The 18,328-nt window shown below is 39.7% G+C and overlaps 1 protein-coding gene across 1 annotated transcript in view; it reads left to right on the top strand.

Moving 5' to 3' along the window:
* The first annotated feature begins 6,901 nt into the window (after positions 1-6,901).
* LOC122806225 (interleukin-20 receptor subunit alpha-like) overlaps positions 6,902-18,328 on the top strand; it is a 764,186-nt gene continuing 752,759 nt past the window's right edge. The window contains exon 1 of the mRNA XM_044076474.1: positions 6,902-7,498. Coding sequence (XP_043932409.1) covers positions 7,444-7,498 — 55 coding nt within the window. The 5' untranslated portion in view covers positions 6,902-7,443. The remainder of the gene's footprint in view (positions 7,499-18,328) is intronic.

The raw sequence follows: 18,328 nt of genomic DNA, 5'->3' as shown, positions 1-18,328 counted from the left end.
AGGGTATCTAGATCTTTAATGACTGCGTTGATCTTAAGAGTGATCATGTAGTAATCAGTCTGTTAGACATGTTTCCCAAAGGCAACTACACTACATTTGTGGTATTGAGCTCATGACAGTTGGGTATACCAAGCCCCTCTTGGTCCTGGAGTATATGAGTGTTAATGAGAAGTCAATAATAGCACGCAGTTAACAGACACTGGCAAACTTGGTTAGCCATAGAACTTTGACACTGGCTTTCTTATTGGAGAAGGAGAAGCCAATGAGGGGAGGACCCAAGACAGAGTCCTGAAGGGCACCATTAGTATCATACCTATTAGAAGAGAAAGTATCTCCAACTCCTATTGAGTGCATTTGATTAGAGAGCCAGTCCATAGCCCAATGGATGATGTAGGGATTTATGTTTCAACAAGTGACTTTGCCAATGATGCCAGCTTGGTGAATCATACCGAAGGCTTTAGCAAGGTCCAGATAAGAACTATGGAAGGACTGGCCTTTGTCAATGTCATCAGTTACACTTTAAAATAAATTAACTAGATTAAGCAGGATGTATTTACATTTTCTGAAATTAAATTGATTATAGTCAGGGGCTTTTAGGTCACCAAGTTCATTGTTTATGTCACTGACCGAGATAAGTTCTATGATTTTGCGTATGATGATAGTGAGGTTAATAAGATGATAGTTGCCAGGGTCAGTTGTGGAGCCACCTTTGTGGAGTTTCCCAAAGAGGACTTTACTACAGTGGTCAGGTGCATACCCTGTGGACAGACTAAGGCTAAAAGCCTTAGGATTGGTTCAGCAATGTTGCACTCTGTACTAACTAGGAGGCAGCTTGGTACATTGTCAGGGCCCAAAGAGCTCTTTTTTTAAGTTTTGGACAGAGTTTCTAAGATCTAGCCCACAGTAGTTTGGGGGGGAAGAGGAGTTTAGTGATTTAAGGGAATGACTATGATGATGAGCGGAAGGTTTAAAATGAGAGCTGAATTTGTCAGCTAGGATGTTGGCTATATTTTCAGAATCAGAATAGTTAGTACCATTCACCTGGAGTTCAGTGTAGTCTTGCATATTACTTCCAATACTCCTAGTGTAATAAAAAAAGCCTTATGGCTCTCCTTAAAGTGGTTACTTTAACTTCATATCCTGCCTTAGTCTTCTAAATGGTGTACATAAGTACTTAGCAGGCCTGCCTGTCAGTTAGGTTAGCCTATCTTAATGCATCTAATGCATCTAATATCGCCTAGAGTTTAGCTAAATAAGAATCACAGTCACTGGAGTTAATAACACCATCATCCAAGTAAGCAGCAGTGCACTGACTATGGCATTTTAAAACTCGATCCATGAATACAGAAATGTTACACCATATGACCCAGAGAGGAGAACAGTATACTGAAACATGCCATTGTAAAAAGCCTGTTATCTTTATGGCTTCAGTTGTTAAGGTAATTTGCCAATGCTCTTTTGCCAAATTTAGTGAAGACAAGAATCTCCCATTTCTTATCTCTTTATTAAAATTCAACTACCATAGCATAGGATAACTATCAAATTTGGAGGTACTGTTTAAACTTCTAGAAGTCTTTACAGAAACAGATGGTTCATTAGGTTTTGGGACTAATATTATAGGGCTGATCTATTCACTTCTAGACTCATCTATTACCCCCCCCCCCCATATTAAGCATTTTTTATATTCTGCATGTGATGTCTCTATCTCTGACCTCTGGTGCTCCATATAGTTTTAAATTAACCATCTCTCCGGGACTAGTATAAATATGGTGTTAAATCAGTTTTGTTTTGCTGAGCAGTTCTGAAAACACATCATAGTTCCTTAACTGAAATTCTTTTCTTTCTTGTTTCTATATTTTGGAGTATGATCTATCTGAACTGTAGACATAGACTCCGGTCTTTCTTTACCAGGTTCACTAATTTTTACTGTTAATCTAGCTACTGAAGTTTGTACATCCTTCCACACCTTCAAAATCTTTATGTGGTATATCTGTTTTGGTCTTCTCTTACCCATCTAATCCTGTAGTTTGCCTCATTTACTCTCTTTATTACTTCAGATGGGCTTATTCTCAGCTGAAGGGAACAAACTAGCACCTGGGCTCCAACTTTAAATTTCCTAATCCTTGCATTTCCACTATACATCTCTTGCTGGATAGTTTGAGCTCTGCCCATGTGTTCTTATATTATGGGCATCACTGCTTTCAGTCTGTCTTGAGAACTGATATAGTGTTCTAAGACACTTTTTAATGTTGTCTTTCTTCCAAAGAAGTTTGTTACTATAACTGATGGAAGCACTAAATGTATTGAAATAGTGCAAAGGGATTGCTGTTTTTTTATTATTTTCAGCTTTATATCTCTACAGCCCCTGAGAGTGTCTGCCACATAATCATTCAAAATAACTGAACCCTGTTGAGACATGGGGCTCTTTTCTAATGACAAATAAAAGATTACTACCAAATTCCGCTGACTAAGCTACACTGGGGAAAGGGCATAGGACCCAATCCCCACTGAACCGTAATCTAATGGTGAAAAAAACAGTAATTTTTGATCTGCTGATTTTCACCTTTTTCACTTGTTGATGTAAAGCCATTTTGATGCAAGATAGTGCCTTTTACCCACAAAATAAAATGTGTGATTCTGAGGTGAAATGAAAGTGTACACCTTCACTTTCAATGCAAAACATTTGCATTGTACATAGAGACAAATGAGCTGAACAACAGAAAGATTCATCCATGTTAAAAATTTTTATTCCTCATATACACATTCTTCTTACAAGTCTTAACCATCTGAGTCACTGTTACAAAGGAAACCATCCATTAAATCATTTTTGTGAGAATGCATGCCTCGTTTCAACAAGTTCCAGATGCTTTGAGTACCTGTTACAAAGGAAAGGGTTTTAAAAGACTAAAGCACTGACTTTTCAGCAGTTGGGAATCTGGCAACTCCACATGAACTCCATAGATTTCATAACAGTGACCTGGAATAAACACCTTAATAACTGCTGAAAGGAGTGTGGAACACAAACTGTCTCTGAAATACTGCTCACCAAATATAATGCATGAACATTCATGACATTGTTTTTTTATGATGGAACAACATTTCCAGGAGAGGAAGTATATCCCAGGGTGCTGGAAAGAAAATTTTCATCCTGAAGTTGAACCTCTCATTCAGGATGAACAATACAGATTCTCTCCTAGATATGGTGTAGTGGATCAACTCTTTGCCCCTGCACATATTTTGGTGAGGATATAGGAGTTTGCCAATATTGTCTCCATGGGATTTTGGACTTATAAAAGGAATATGTGTATTAATATTTTATGGGAAGAGTGACAGTGGTAGGTGCTCCCAAGTGGAGTACGAGTCATGTGTACATTCTCATCATTTAAACACATTCAAGGTGAGTGTGGGACTTGCCAAGAGTGTGTCTCACCCCCCCCATTTGTAATTTTCATGGTAAGGATATCAAGACACAGCCACCATCTGGAAACTATCCAGTTTAGGGAGGTGATGAGAGCATCTTTACTTTTTCCTATGATATTTCCTACTAATCTCAAGTGGCTGTACTCTCTTGGATGAACCAGAATTACTTGCTGCTGAATGAGAAGTGGCTACGATGAAAATCAGCAGCTCCAAGTCATAATAAGTCCTGGTTCTCTCCCAGGAAAGTGGTGACTGTCCTTTGGAAGTGATAGGGGATCAGTTATCTCAGGTGGAAGGGTTGTTATAAGTAAATGTACTGAGGATCTGGAGACTGATCAGAAGATGGATACATTGGCAGTAGTGTGGGTTGCTTTGGACTGTGGTGGCAAAGAGATGAGTGAGTCAAAGGACAGCACTCTCAGCTTATATTGGTCAGTCTATGTCCCCGTCATCACCTATAACTATGACAGAAAGGATAAGATCATAGAAACAAGTGGAAGAAATTAGGTTTCTTCACATGATTGCTGGACCTTTTTATGAAAGAGTGAGGATTTGTGCATTCCAGGAGGATCTCTTAGCAGCTTTTACATGGTCAGAAGAATTATTTGAGGTCTGGACTGCCTATTGTAAATGCTCCTTAGCTACTTCCCAGAGCAGGTGTACCAAGCATGGCTCACTGGTTAGAGGCCAGAGGCCTTAGTCAGGACATAATAGAGAAACTATCTCTCAGCTTGCCAGGAAATGTTTGCAGATCTTTATAGAATAAGCTTGAGAATGTTGCTAGGGAAGGAGTAATCTAGTCTAGCCCACTCAGCTTGCTATCAAAAATTATCTTCATTAGGACAAGTAGTTTAGAAAAAAAATAATAGCTGGACGAATGGATGGATGGAATAACTGTCATATTTTAAATACTTGAGTATCATAGCAGTTATTATGTTGTTAAACACTGCAATAATAAGCAGAATCAATTAAATGTTTTACTCGAGTAAAGCTTGCCAGAACAGAAATAGTGTCTCTTTGATGGCTTAGAAAGATCTGAGGGAGCTAACATCTCCCCATCTTTCTGAACTAACATCTCCCCCTCTTTCTATCAGCAACTTTAAGAAGACATGCTATCCAACACTGCAGGGAAGGGTTGCTTAGTCAATGCTATTGAAATGAAAGCCCTATGCTACCACTTACTAGTTACACCATCCAAATGTGGTGCTTAGGAGAGGTAGAAATGCAAAAGGATATATGATTTATGAAATACAGATGTTTCCATGAAGAAGACTTTTGCAGATGATAGTTATGTGGGTCAAATCATCCATTTCAAGATTTGCAGCAGAATCCCTATTAATATAATAGCAACACTTTCCGTTTTCATTTTATGTGACTCTCTAGATTTTTGTTTTAAGTTTCAGTCCTTCACTTACTCTTCTTCTCTTAATTAACAATAGTTCCTAGTTTATGCACCCAAAATACTACAACTAGGGCATTTCACAAGCTAGTCAGTATCACCAAGGGTACATAATTTACCCAACCTAACATCATTGAAAATGTGACTGAAATCACATTTAAATGACTTAATACAATCCAATAGCTTCAGTGAACTGCCTTACTGTCAAATGTTCCTTTTATAAGCAGTGATCAAGCTATGACATTTTGTAATGGTTTCAGCATGCTTGTGTGTACTGCTTGCTGGACATATTTATTGAAACAAATGTATATATGACATATTTATTGCAATGTTATAAAGTGTTCATAATTTATTTATATAAGTATATTTTATGCTCTATGCTGTATGCCTGTGGTCCAGGTTGTGGGAGCAAAGAAATTTTGACCAGCCACTAAGCTAGTCAACACATGCATAGTAATAAATAAAATAAGTATTTAATTATTCTGTCATAGACAATAACTACCACTCACACACACACACGCACACATGCACACGCACGCTTGCTCGCACACACACACACACACACACACACACACACACACACACACACACACACATATAGGTTCATAGGTTCATACTAGGCTATCTGCCCTAGGGCATTTATAAGCCTAGCCAGTGTGTGTTTGGCTTTTGCCACCCATTTTAAATGAATTTTGCTATGCCCTTTTTCGAGGTTAGTATACTGTGCCTCTGTCTAGCAGTGACACAGAAGTGATACCCGGGGTAAACCTACGATCTTCCATCCACTCATCAAGATTCCTCTTGAAGAGAGTCAATGAGGGACTCTGCCTAACCTGGACTGGGATTTTATACCAGAGTGAAGAGAGCCTCTGGGTTTAACTCTGCCTGTTGCTGTACAGAATAGATGTTATTTGAATGTGGCTGGTGTTAATCATAGCTCAAGTCAGCAGTGTGCATTGCTAAATACTCTTAAGGCCAATGAACTCACAGATAACTATTATTATTTGTGACAGTGCTAAAGGCTAAAAGATCATACCCACTGTTCCAACATATTAATTATTAGCGGTTGTGCACAGTTAAATCGTCACAGATTTTGGTTCGCAAGATTTTATGCTTCTGATCCTCTCTCTTACTGTGTTATTTGTTTATTGATAAAATGTTCATATTCCACAAGATCTACATCTTGTTTGCTGCATCTTCATGGCCCAGGACATGTCTAAACAATCCCCTTACTAGACTTGATCTGCTTGCACATGATATGTAAGTGCGTGTGCTGCACTGCTACAGTGTCAGTAATCTTACTTAAAGGAACTACAGACTTCTTAAAAATGCAAATGCTTTAGTATGTCATTAATTCTGGGGCCTTACTCTTTGGAATGCTATTTTGTGGTAGAATGGGACAGGTGTGTCTTTATTTGTTGCATGACAAACGTGTGGTTTAGACCATATGCCCGGCTGGAACACCTATGCGTAAAATAGTTTAAACAATTCCTACGGAAAGGTGACCATCACTGATGATGTTCACCAACTGACATTAAACAAAGCAGAAGGCCTTCGGATGGGGTACGCTGTTACTATGGTTACCTTGACACAGTTCTGGTGCAAAGATTTAGCCCTCTATTGTAATTTTTATCTCCATTGTGAATGATTGCTTTATCATATTTAGTAACCCGATAATTTAAAGCGAGAGAGAGATGCCAGGTTTCATCCTTGAGTGAACTATTTTTACCACTCTGTTTAACATGCCATAGGAAATGATCGATTGCAACGCTCATTTAGTAGTCGTATAGTATTCTGCTTTTGTAACGTCTGGATAATAGATTTACATATTAGAAGAAGAAAAACGGCATTTTTAGAAAACATAATGGATTTACTACCTAACATTAAATGAGTGCACAACTCTGGGCTATTTAAGGCAATATTGCTTGATGGGCTAGTTTCCAGTTCCCTTGCGCCTTTGAAGAGGAACACATAAAGTACAATTGTCATTTCCAGTGCAAAGCACTGAACTGTGTCCTGATTTTTGTATAACGCACACAGCTTCAAATTCCTACAAAGCACAGTCATGGACCAAACAACAGCGCAGTATCCCCGGTTTGAACGCCCCTGAATATTCCAAGGCAGGCAGCGACATAAGCAGGGCCCCGCCTACCGGTCAAAGGTACGTGCTCTTCCCCCGCGCGGTTCTCTTCTCGCTCACGCCTGTTAAGGATGGTAACTGCCTTATGAGAAATACCAAAACCTGTCAAACGAGGAGGCTGGAAGGGGGTGGCTGCGCCTTCTTTAATATTGGGTTGTGAGCTTTTACCCTGTATATCAGCTCCTACATATCGCGTCAAAAGCGGGCACAGAAACTGTCCGTGTTGGAAAGGCGTTTGTTCGCGCAGAAGCAACAGTTCCCACCCGCGGTGTATCCATCTGTCCACCTGTCAGTGTGTAAGCTTGGCAGCGGTGTGAGGCCAACGCTGGTAAAGCCTGTTGCCACAGAGATCTGTCAATGAGTCGCAACCGACGCAGACAGAAAAAAAAGCAACAACAGCAGCGAGAATCGAGAAGGTAGTGTGGAGCCTCAGCCGGATCCACTCCGATGCACTGGAATGCTGCTGCTGCCTACCTGGATCTAAATGCCGAGACCGGGCTATCTCATCGCACCTTTCCTAATATTGCTTCAGATTTCAGGTAAGAAAACTACTGAAAGTGAGCAACAAGTTTGGGAAGATCGTACCGGCTGTATGGATTTATTCAGGCTTAGAGTATTCTTAAAAGACGGCGTTTTAGAAGGGGAGGGGTTGCTAATGTTTCTCGGTTACATTTACTTTTATTCTTCTCTCCAGCACCGCAGGTGATGGTGTAAATATAGTAAATCAGAAAAGTACTCATATTATTTTTTTGTAATGAGGATTGTTAATGCTACACTTCTGAAAACATGTTTTTGTAGTGCCACTATTGCTTTCCCCTATACGTACCAGTGTTGTGTTTACATACACAGTTCCATAAATTATTGATGGGTGTTACTGTTAGTGTTACACTTTCCCACTATGTAGTTTGAATTGAATCTCCCATCGCCTTGTAGCGTAATGTCACTCTTAAGAGTGTGAGGTGGCTTCTTTATGAGACAATCTAAGGAAAGAACCCGTGCCTGTAGCTCACATTAGAATTAGAAACGTCTGCTTGCGTAAGACTGCAGCGTATTGCAAAGGATATGAAGTAATATTTATCTAGTTAAAGGAAATATTTTGCTTTCGCAATGCCCCCTACTCTCATTTTTAAGGTCGGTGTAAGAAAAGGGGGTGTTTCTGCTATCTTACAACAAGTTCTGACTAATTCAACAGGACATCTTTCAACCTGCATTGCACTAAAATTGCACATTGCCTTTGCTGGGACTGTCACTATCATTAGAAAACCGGGCCGTTTGTAATGCTGTGCAGTGATTAATGTTTACTCTTTCGCCCTTACTGCAATGAGAGATGTCCTCCACTATAGCTACTGTCATTTGGGAAACGCGAAATATACACGTGTGTGTGTGTGTGTGTGTGTGTGTGTGTGTGTGTGTGTGGGGGGGTTCTTGTAGAATCACCAGTTAAGATTTATTTTTGATTTACTTGCTCAAAAGGGAGGATACTTAGCCTTCTAACTGTCAGCGGAGGTTAACAAAGTCAAAATGGAAAGGAAAAACAAAACTTGTGGCATGAATTCATGGTTGACAAAGATGATTAGGACACTTATCTAGTGAAGAAATGACAATAATTGAATACATAAATACTTAAAAGGAAGTTATTCTAATGCTGTTCGTTTGTTACAACCCTTTCCTTGTAGTTATATGTGTGTGAGTGTGTGTGTATGTGTATATATATATATATATATATATATATATATATATATATATATATATATATAATATCTATTCTTCGGCTTTTTTCCCAGTTAGGAGTCGCCACAGCGGATCACCTGTCCACTCATGATTGGCAGTGGAGTTTTACGGTGTCGAGTAGCCAGCCCGGCGCCCAACCTTCAACAGCAGGCACACACACGCACACTCACACCTAGGGCCAATTTAGTGTCTCCAGTCCACCTACAGCATATCTTTGGGATGTGGGAGGAAACCCATGCGACCACAGGGAGGACATGCAGACTCCGCACAGAAGGCACCCCGGCAGAGGATCGAACCGGAGAACCTCTTGCTGTGAGGCAGCAATGCTAACCGCTGCACCACCGTGGCCGCCATATATATATATATATATATATATATATATATATATATATATATATATATACGTGATGAGCATGTAATACATATTTGTGTGTGCGTGATGAGCGTGTAATACATATTTGTGTGTGCGTGATGAGCGTGTAATGCGCGCACACACACACACACACACACATAAATGTATGTATATATATATATATATATATCTGTGCATATATAATTTGCCATATGCGTGTATAATGTATATGTAAATATATATACACACAAACTTGTATATTTTGCTGTGCATATGTGTGTGTTCGATATATGTGTATGTACATATAGATGCACATGTATGTGTATGTGTGTGTGTATGTATATATATATATATATATATATATATATATATATATATATAAATACACACACACACCTATGAATGTATGTATATATATATATATATATATATATATATATATATATATATATATATATATATAAATACACACACACACACATACACACACACACACCTATGAATGTATACACCTATGAATGTATGGTTTGATGTTGTTCCAAAGTAAGTATCACTGAGGCAGATGCATCAGTGTACCTAAGACTGTGAAATGCAGATGAAAACTGTATTTATATGAATTGTTTCGTTTTTGTTTCAGTTACTTAACCTTGTGTGTAAATTGTCTCTGCAGAGCTTGTTACTTGTGAAAGTGTACGGAGAAAATCTGTGTTTCAGGACCAGTTGAAATACAGCACACTTACATTTTTAATCAAAGTAAAACATAATTTGCAATAAGAAACACTGGATATTACATGCTACTTACAAATAGCCAAGTATGTGCACAACTGTAGTAGGAAGACTTCTCATCAGTAATTGTATATTATGTTTACATTATCCTTTAATTTTTATGAGTCATAACTGAGTTCATTGTGATTGTCTACCACTTTAAGTATGTACAGTTTATCTCGGTGAAAGGGAATTATTTACTTATATGCAGTAACATCTGAGAGGGGCTGGTTTGTATTTTTGTAAGCACTGAGCTGGAGGTTGTGGGTGCCTTGAAGAAGAGAGAGAGGTTGTGTTACCCCATGTTAATAAAGCATGGTGTTTTTTATATACCTAAGGAGCCATATCTTGAATGTAGAATACTTTTCAGTTTGACTGTGAGGAAGTTTGTTTTAGGCTTCTGGAGTACAGTTGTTGTATGGGCATTATTCCTTGCAAGTACAATAAATTTGCCTTACAAAAGTAAATAATGCTTGCACTCCAGTCTCATTTGCATGGAATTGTTTCATATTAGTATTTGCTTTAATTTGTTTATTTTGCTACTGAAATTACATTTTTCTATGCTGTTGTTGATATGTCTGTCTTAAAAGTGGAGAGAATTGTTTTGCCATTGTGTATTTGTCTTCTCATAGTGTTTGTATTTATGTTCTTGATTGCATTTATGTCTCATGTCTGTGTTATAGCTGAAGTAGATCTCTGTAACTAGCCCAGGTGGTTCTTTTTAAATCAGTAAATTTGCTGCTTGCATTTTGAAAAGGAGCATATATCTCTCTTGAAGGGATATGTTACCACAGTGATCTTGCAATAGATGACATGTTCTTTTACAACAGATTACAAGCAAAAAAAAAAAAAAAGAGAGAGAAATTACTGCATAGGTAGTTTTGTTGTGTACTTCTGGCTGTCCCCTTTTTAATACCTGATGTAGTGATCTGAAAAATCTTCTGAGAGCTGTAACAATGTTTTTCTACACTGGTTTATGCCAGGTTGGCAAAGATGATTGGCACTGGCAGATAATATTTAGCCCAGCTAATGTACCTCTTAAGACTGTGTTCATTCTAGCATACTGCTGATGTGTAGTTTTACTCTTCATTTTTTAACCGTTTCTTGATGTGTTTATTGCAGATGAAATTGTATTTGAATGTTATTCCCAGGTAGATTATAGTTTTCGATAGCCATGCTGTCAGATGCATAGATGCAGATCAAAGTTTTTTGCCATTTGGAAAGATGATATTACCTAGTTCAGTGAATTTTGATTGCTTCCTGTTTAGTAATATGTATAGTAGTATAGTAGTATAGCTATTGTGACGTCCCTCCTCTGGGCCTATGATCAAGGAGTCTCAGTCCTCACCATGGACATGGTGAGAGTTGTTCACTTGGAACAAAAATAGATACATCCAGTATTTCCAGATGCATCTCTCTACCCCAAGCACAATTTCCCTTAAGAGCACACAGGGAACACTCATCCTGGGGCTGGGTTTCTCCTCTCTCTCACACCAGCCTTCAAATAAGACTCCTTAGTGAACACAGCCATAGAGTTGAGTCCTCAGCTGAGTGTTCCAAGCCAAATCCTCCATCACTCTCTCTGTGAAACCAGCTCTCTGTGTCACTGCCCCAAGTAACTGACACAGACACACACTTTGAAATTTTGCTTACACGCACACACACACGCGCACACGCACACACACACACACACACCTGGGAAAGACTGGCACAGATTTGCCAGCTATGCCCCTGCTGCCTAGACTATAATGTAGATATTGCCACCAGAACACTCAAAAGCCAGCTACTCTGTGGCTCTTACAAGGGTACCCAATAATACTGAGTAAACTTAATATTAATACAAATGGTAGTGTTTGAGCAATGCAGCAAGGCTTTCAGGAGTGGCCACAGTGTCACCAAATCAATATAAATACTCTCAATGGTTAAAACATTCTCTAAAAGACCAGCCACAATGAAACATTTAAATATATTTAATACATAATAAAAGAACATGAAAGTCTTAAATATTTATTTACAGTAAGCACCAGAGTTTCAATCACAAGAAATATTAAAAATAACACAGATGGATAGATTCTCACAGATACGGAAAAACAGTACTTAACTAATCTCACTGTATTTTCCTGACTGATCTAAAGAATTACTATTCCCTTGTTACTAACTAAAGCAAGGCAAGATGAAGTGGGTGAGTGATCTTTCCTTGACAGGTTTCAAAAATAGACTTAACTGAGACTTTTGTCTCATCTAGTATTAAAACATTATTTCAGTGCTGGCTTACAGAATGACATCACACACATCTGGTCATCCAACTTCTGGTTCCCACACTATGTCCTTTACTAGCAAATGAACCAGAATCTAGCACATTTGTGTGATAATATGCACACCTAGAGCTTTGTTAAGATGTGTTATAGCATCTGGAAGCTATAAAACCATTTCAAAAACTTCCACCCTTCCAGGGTAGCAATTAGTTCACCCCCTAAGGACAATGCAGTAGGATTCCTAGTCCTGGTTTTCACAGACATTTTGTCTCTGGCTGCAATCAGAACTATAAGATACAATATTTATGGCATAAACTGGGTAATTTAATTTCAGACTATTTTTCAAAGTTAGCTGGACTGAGATTAACCTCTTCTGTTCCAGTATCCTTTTTTACAATATATTCATTTCAGCAGTTACAATACAGTCTGAAATACAGGTGATTTTTTTTCTGTCCAGCAGGACCCACTTTCAGTACATTTTTTAACACAAGCAGCTTTACAAATACATTTTCAGCGCAAACACCTGTATAAATCAATTTGATATAGAAATGACATATAATTCTTTACAAAACCCCAGCTAGCTATGCTGGCATATGTTACACATCCATTGCCCTACTTCTCCTGGCATATTTGGTAGTGCCTCACATCATCACATCTTTCCCCCTTTGAAGACTCAAGCTAGTTTAAGTGACCCTGGAGAAATGTTGCTTGAGAGAAGTGAGCCTGTCTGGGAATACATTAAACCATACCCAGCCTTGAGAACCCATCTGCACTGGCATTGCTGACCCCACTATTTTGCTGCACTGTCATGTCATATGCCTGCAACCCTAAGCTCCAACTTAATAACTTGGCATTTTGCTGGCTGGCCCGATGTAGCCAATGATCTCCCTCAGACTCCTCCTATCATCCACTGCAAATACTCAGCACCAGGGCCTCCCTGTCATGGTAAGGATTCATCATATTAATGTGGTACAGTCTGTGCCCTTGCATCCTGCCTGGCAGGTTTACCATGTAGTTAACTTCACTGACCTTCCTTACCACTTTGAAGGGTCCTTCTCAAGCTGCCTGCAGTTTATTGTGTCTTACAGGAATGAACACATAACCAGCATACTCCCATGCTTGAGCATTCCTATCATGCCAGACCTTTTTCTGCCTTTGAGCCCCTGCCAGGGTCTTCTGGGCCAAGCCCTTGAGCTTCTTAAGCCTTGTCCTTAGGTTTAGGACATATGCCACAACAGACTCCTTGTGGGATTCACACTCACCCTCCCACTCATCACAAATCAAGTCTAAATGTCTTTCTCACCTATGCCCATACAGCAACTCAAATGGTGAAAAACCTGTGGATTTCTAGGGTACCTCTCTGTATGTGAACAGCAGATGGGGCAAATATTTCTCCCACTCTCTCTTAAACTGGTCTGCAAATGCCAGTAGCATGGTCTTTAGTGTAGAGTGTAACCTCTCCACAAGACCATTAGTATGAGGGTGGTTGGCGGAGGTCTTTAGGTGCTTCACCCCACAGCACTCCCACAGACAAGCAGCAGGTCTGACATGAAATTGGCACCTCACTCAGTCAGTATTTCTCTTGGGAAACCTACTCTGCTGAAAATCTAACAAAGTATTTACTACCTTCTCTCCCTTGATGGAGGACAGAGCCATTGTCTCAGGATATCAAGTAGCATAATCTACTATCACCAGGATATACTTCTTCCCTCCTGGAACTTGGGGTACTCAGAGGCCCCACAATATCCATAGCTACCCTCTGAAACAGCTCCTCATTCACAAGCAAAGTCATCAAAGGAGCTTTGACCTTGCCTCTTGCCTTGCCTACTTTTTGGCACTGCTCACAGTCCTGCAGTATCTTCTTACATCCCTTGCAATCTCAGGCCAATAAAAGTTCTACATAATATGCCTCTTGGTATGTTTTATGTCCATATGACCTGCAAAAAGAATGTCATGGTCTATGGCTAGAAGTGCCAGATGGTAGGCTCTGAGGACTACCAACTGTTGTATTACCTCACCCTCTAGTCCTCTCTCAGGAGTCCACTCTCTATACAGCAACCCTTTGTTCCAGTATGCAGACTTACCTCTTTGTTTAGAATCAGGTGAAATTAGCTACTCCTTCAACCCTTAGTGAACCTACACTATCTCAATTCTACCTTTATGACCTTTCCCAGTTCCCCTTCTACAGGAAGTCTGGTATCGTGACAGCAGTGCCAGCCTCACTGTCAACCTAGGTAGCACCACTCACCTCCGTCCTTGCAGTCACTTTGTCCAAGGGAACATCAGTGCCTACCAGCAGCCGTGGCTCCTCTTCAGGCACAGTGCTGCAGGGCAGCTTCCTTCCCTGAAATAGCCAAATCACCAGCCCCAGCTTCAGGTTTGGTGTCTTTCTGGGTCTCCCCAGGCTACCAGCCCCGCAGTCCCGTCTCCAAGCCTGACTGCATGTAACTGCATGCACACAAGGTACTGCATTATCAAAATCATTCCCTATCAAGACATCTGCAGGGATATCCTCAAACACACCTACTTGCTTGCTTCTTTTTCCACCCTCCAAGTCAAGGTGAACCCTGGCCAAAGGCATTTGAAATGGGGTCCCTCCTAAAGCTCTGACTGGAGTGGTCTGTCCAAGAAAGTACTCCTGTTTAACCACTGCAGGCTTCACAATGGTTATGTCAGAAGCTGTGTGTCTCATGTTTTCCATCCACTAAGGTAAGATATAAACTCTGTTAATAGTTTGATACCTGTGTTTTCTCCAGACACCTTACCACTAGCATACTGATATTCCCACTTCCTGGCTCCCCCACCGTGCCTTCATGGATATCTGTATGTTACATGGCCCACTAATTACATTTAAAGCATCTAACCCTTGATCCTGGCTGTGTACCTGAACTAGTGGTTTCTCCTGGTTACTGGTAGACTCTCTTGGGGTGATTTAGGCTGCCCACCATGGGTTCCTTTATATCCATGTGCAGCACTGGGCATCCCCTTCTTGTGCAGTGATGCCCTGCTTGCTAAGTAGAAATCCCCTTTTTCCTCAGCTCATCTGCAGAGTTGCACTCCTGGTCTGCCAACCAGATTTTCATGTCCTCAGGCAAAGTGCTAAGGGCTAGTTCCCTCACTAAAAGGTCTTCCAGCCTTTCAAAAGAGGTGACCTGACATCCAGTCACCCACCTTTGAAAATAAGTGCTTAACTTCGCAATATAATCACATACACTTTCATCTGCCTTGTGTCTTTGCTCACAAAACTTTTTTTCTATAGGCTTCAGGCGCTAACTTAAAACATTCAAATACACATTGTTTAACTTTATCATAGTTTAAACAATTAGTATCGGACAATTTAGAAACCGCATTTGCAGCTTTGCCATGGAGTAAGGGGGTAAGGAACGGTACCCAAAGCCCTTGGTCAACATGGTAGTGTTTAGATACGCTTGCCAAATATATGAAATTATCAAAATTATCACCCTCTGTAAACTGTGGAAGTAATTTACTGACTTTATTGCTTCTTGAGTTCGATTATTCCTTTCCCCATTACCTCCATGACCCTGACAAGGAGTCAGCATCTCCCTCTCATGTTGACTCTGTTTCTCGTTTTCTTCAGCCTCCAAACACCACAGTCTCTCTGCTGATTCTAATTCCAAATGTTTAGCCTCCAGTTCAATTCTGTTTAATTCCAGATGAGTTTTTAAGTACTCTGAGGAAAAAGTGAACTGTGCTGTTTCTGAGGGCTGCAAATCCCCATCATCAGACTGGTTATCATCCTGATTGCTGGTCTGGGCTACAGCTGTGACTAAGACTGAAATAATTTCCTCTTTAGTCAGGTTGACATGCACCAATCCTTTGGCTTCACACACCTTGGACAACTGGTTCTTTGCCAGCTTGCCATAATCCTCTGCTGACATCTTTGCATGCTTTCCCTGACTAAACTAACAAAAAATAAATAAAACTGTTGTGAAAATGAAGCTCTGTGCATTTTACCATGTGTTTGCTGAGAGTACACACACACCTTCAGTGACAACTGCTTACAGGCTACAGAAGTTCAGTTAGAATCCACACCACTGCTCACCAATGTTTGACATCTCTCCTCCTGGGACAGAGATCAAAGAGTCTCAATCTTCAGCACAAACACTGGTAAGGGACATTCACTTGGAACAAAAATAGATACACACAGTATTTCCAGATGGAGCTCTCTGCAGCAAGCACAATTACTCTTAAGAGCACACAGGGAACTTACTCCCATCCTGGGGCTGCACAGCTGTAGAGTTGAGTCCCCAGCCGAGTGTTCCAGGCCAAGTCCTCCAGCACCCTTTCTGTGAAACCAGCGCTCTGTGTCCCTGCTCCAAGTAGCTGACACACACTCTCTTTGATCCCTCCCCCCCCCCCACACACGCACAGATTTGCCAGCTATACTTTCACCAGAACACTCCAAAGCCAGCTGCTGTAAGGCTCTTACAAGGGTACCCATTTATACTTAGTAAAATTAATACTAATACAAATCAATGCAGTAAGGCTGTCAGGAGTGGCCACAGTGTCCCCAAGTAAATATAAGTACTCTGAAATATTAAAATATTCTCTAAAACACCAGCCACAATAAAATGTTTAAATATATTTAATAATAAATATTAAAAGAACATGAAAGTACTAAATATCTATTTATAGAAAACACCAGAGTTTCAGTCACAGGAAATATTAAAAATAACACAGATGTAGAGATTTGCACAGATACAGAAAAACGGTAGTTAACTAATTTCACTATATTTTCCTGACTGATGTAAAGAATTACTATTCCCTGGTTACTTACTAAAGCAAGGCAAGATGAAGTGGGTGCGTGATCTTTCTTTGTCAGGTTTCAAAAACAGACTGCACTGAGACTTCTGTCTCATCTAGTATTAAAACATCATTCCAGTGCTGGCTTCCAGAATGACATCACACACATCTGTTCATCTGACTTCTGCTTCCCACATTACCTCCTTTACTACCAACTGAACCAGAATCTAGCACATTTGTGTAATAATACAACACATAGTGCTTTGCTAAGATGTGTTGTAGCATCTGGAAGCTGTAAAACCATTTCAAAAACTTCCACCCTTTCAGGGTAGCAATTAGTTCACCCCTAAGGACAATACAGTAGGATTCCTAGTCCTGGTTTTCACAGACATTTTTCTCTGGCTGAAATCAGAACTGTAAGATACAGTTTTTATGGCATAAACCATGTCATTTAATTTTCAGACTACTTTTCAAAGATAGCTGGACTGAAATTAACTTAATCTGTTCCAGTATCCTCTGTTACAATATATTCATTTCAACAGTTACAGTAAGTCTTGCCATAAAAGTGTATTTTTTTCTGTCCAGCAGGATCCACTGTTGATTCCTTTTTAATATAAGGAGCTTTACAAATACATTGTCATCACAAGCACCTGTGAAAATCGGTTTGATATAGAAATGACCTGTGATTCTTTACAAAACTCCAGCTAGCTATGTTGGCATATGTTACGCATCCATTGCCCTACTTCTCGTGGCATAGCTGGCAATACATCACATCATCACAGCTATCCTGAAGTTTTTGTCTGAATTTGTGGAGATCAATCCATGTAACTAGTAGTGCAGAGTCATTAACATTTTGAAAAGAATGACTTATTTACAGTGTGTTGTCATAAGCTGTAACCAAACACTGAAAAGGAAAGAGGTGCCAATGTAAAAATGCTAACATTTCTTATTTAGGATGTGATGAGATAAAACTGCATTTTTAATCATTTGTTATCTGTTATTCAGATAACAATGCAACTGTTTAATCTTACTGTGTTAAGGACTTTGGTAACTTGCAGTCTATTGTAACAGTAATACTTATATTGTTCAGATTTTGTTCTCATAAAAGTCTTTTGACACTGAAGAAAAGTTTGTCCACCCCATGGTTAGCCATGAATATATGTTATGTATTTCTGCTGATGGAATTCTTCTGGAGTTGTTGTCTTGAGATGTCTGTATAAAACCATTGCAGACCAAAAACTTGAAAGCAGTGGACTGGTAGCCGAATAGGAGGTTATTGATTATCTCTTTTGCAGGTAGGTATGATGTAAAAGTTCCAGATGTCTGATACCTTCTTTCTGTTCAAAGCTTCTGTTGTTCACTGTGTTAATGGACTTTTGAAGTGTTGTTAGCTCAAGAGGGGTGCATTTTGGTGGAAGAATGCTTGTAACTAGACATTAGTTACTATTTATGGCCTATAACTGCCTCTGAATCTTCTTGATTAGTAGATGATTATCTGCATG

The sequence above is a fragment of the Protopterus annectens genome, chromosome 1.part1 (assembly GCF_019279795.1).
Source record: "Protopterus annectens isolate FY-2018-M chromosome 1.part1, PAN1.0, whole genome shotgun sequence".
Taxonomy (NCBI): domain Eukaryota; kingdom Metazoa; phylum Chordata; order Ceratodontiformes; family Protopteridae; genus Protopterus; species Protopterus annectens.
This window is presented reverse-complemented; position numbering and strand designations above follow the sequence as displayed.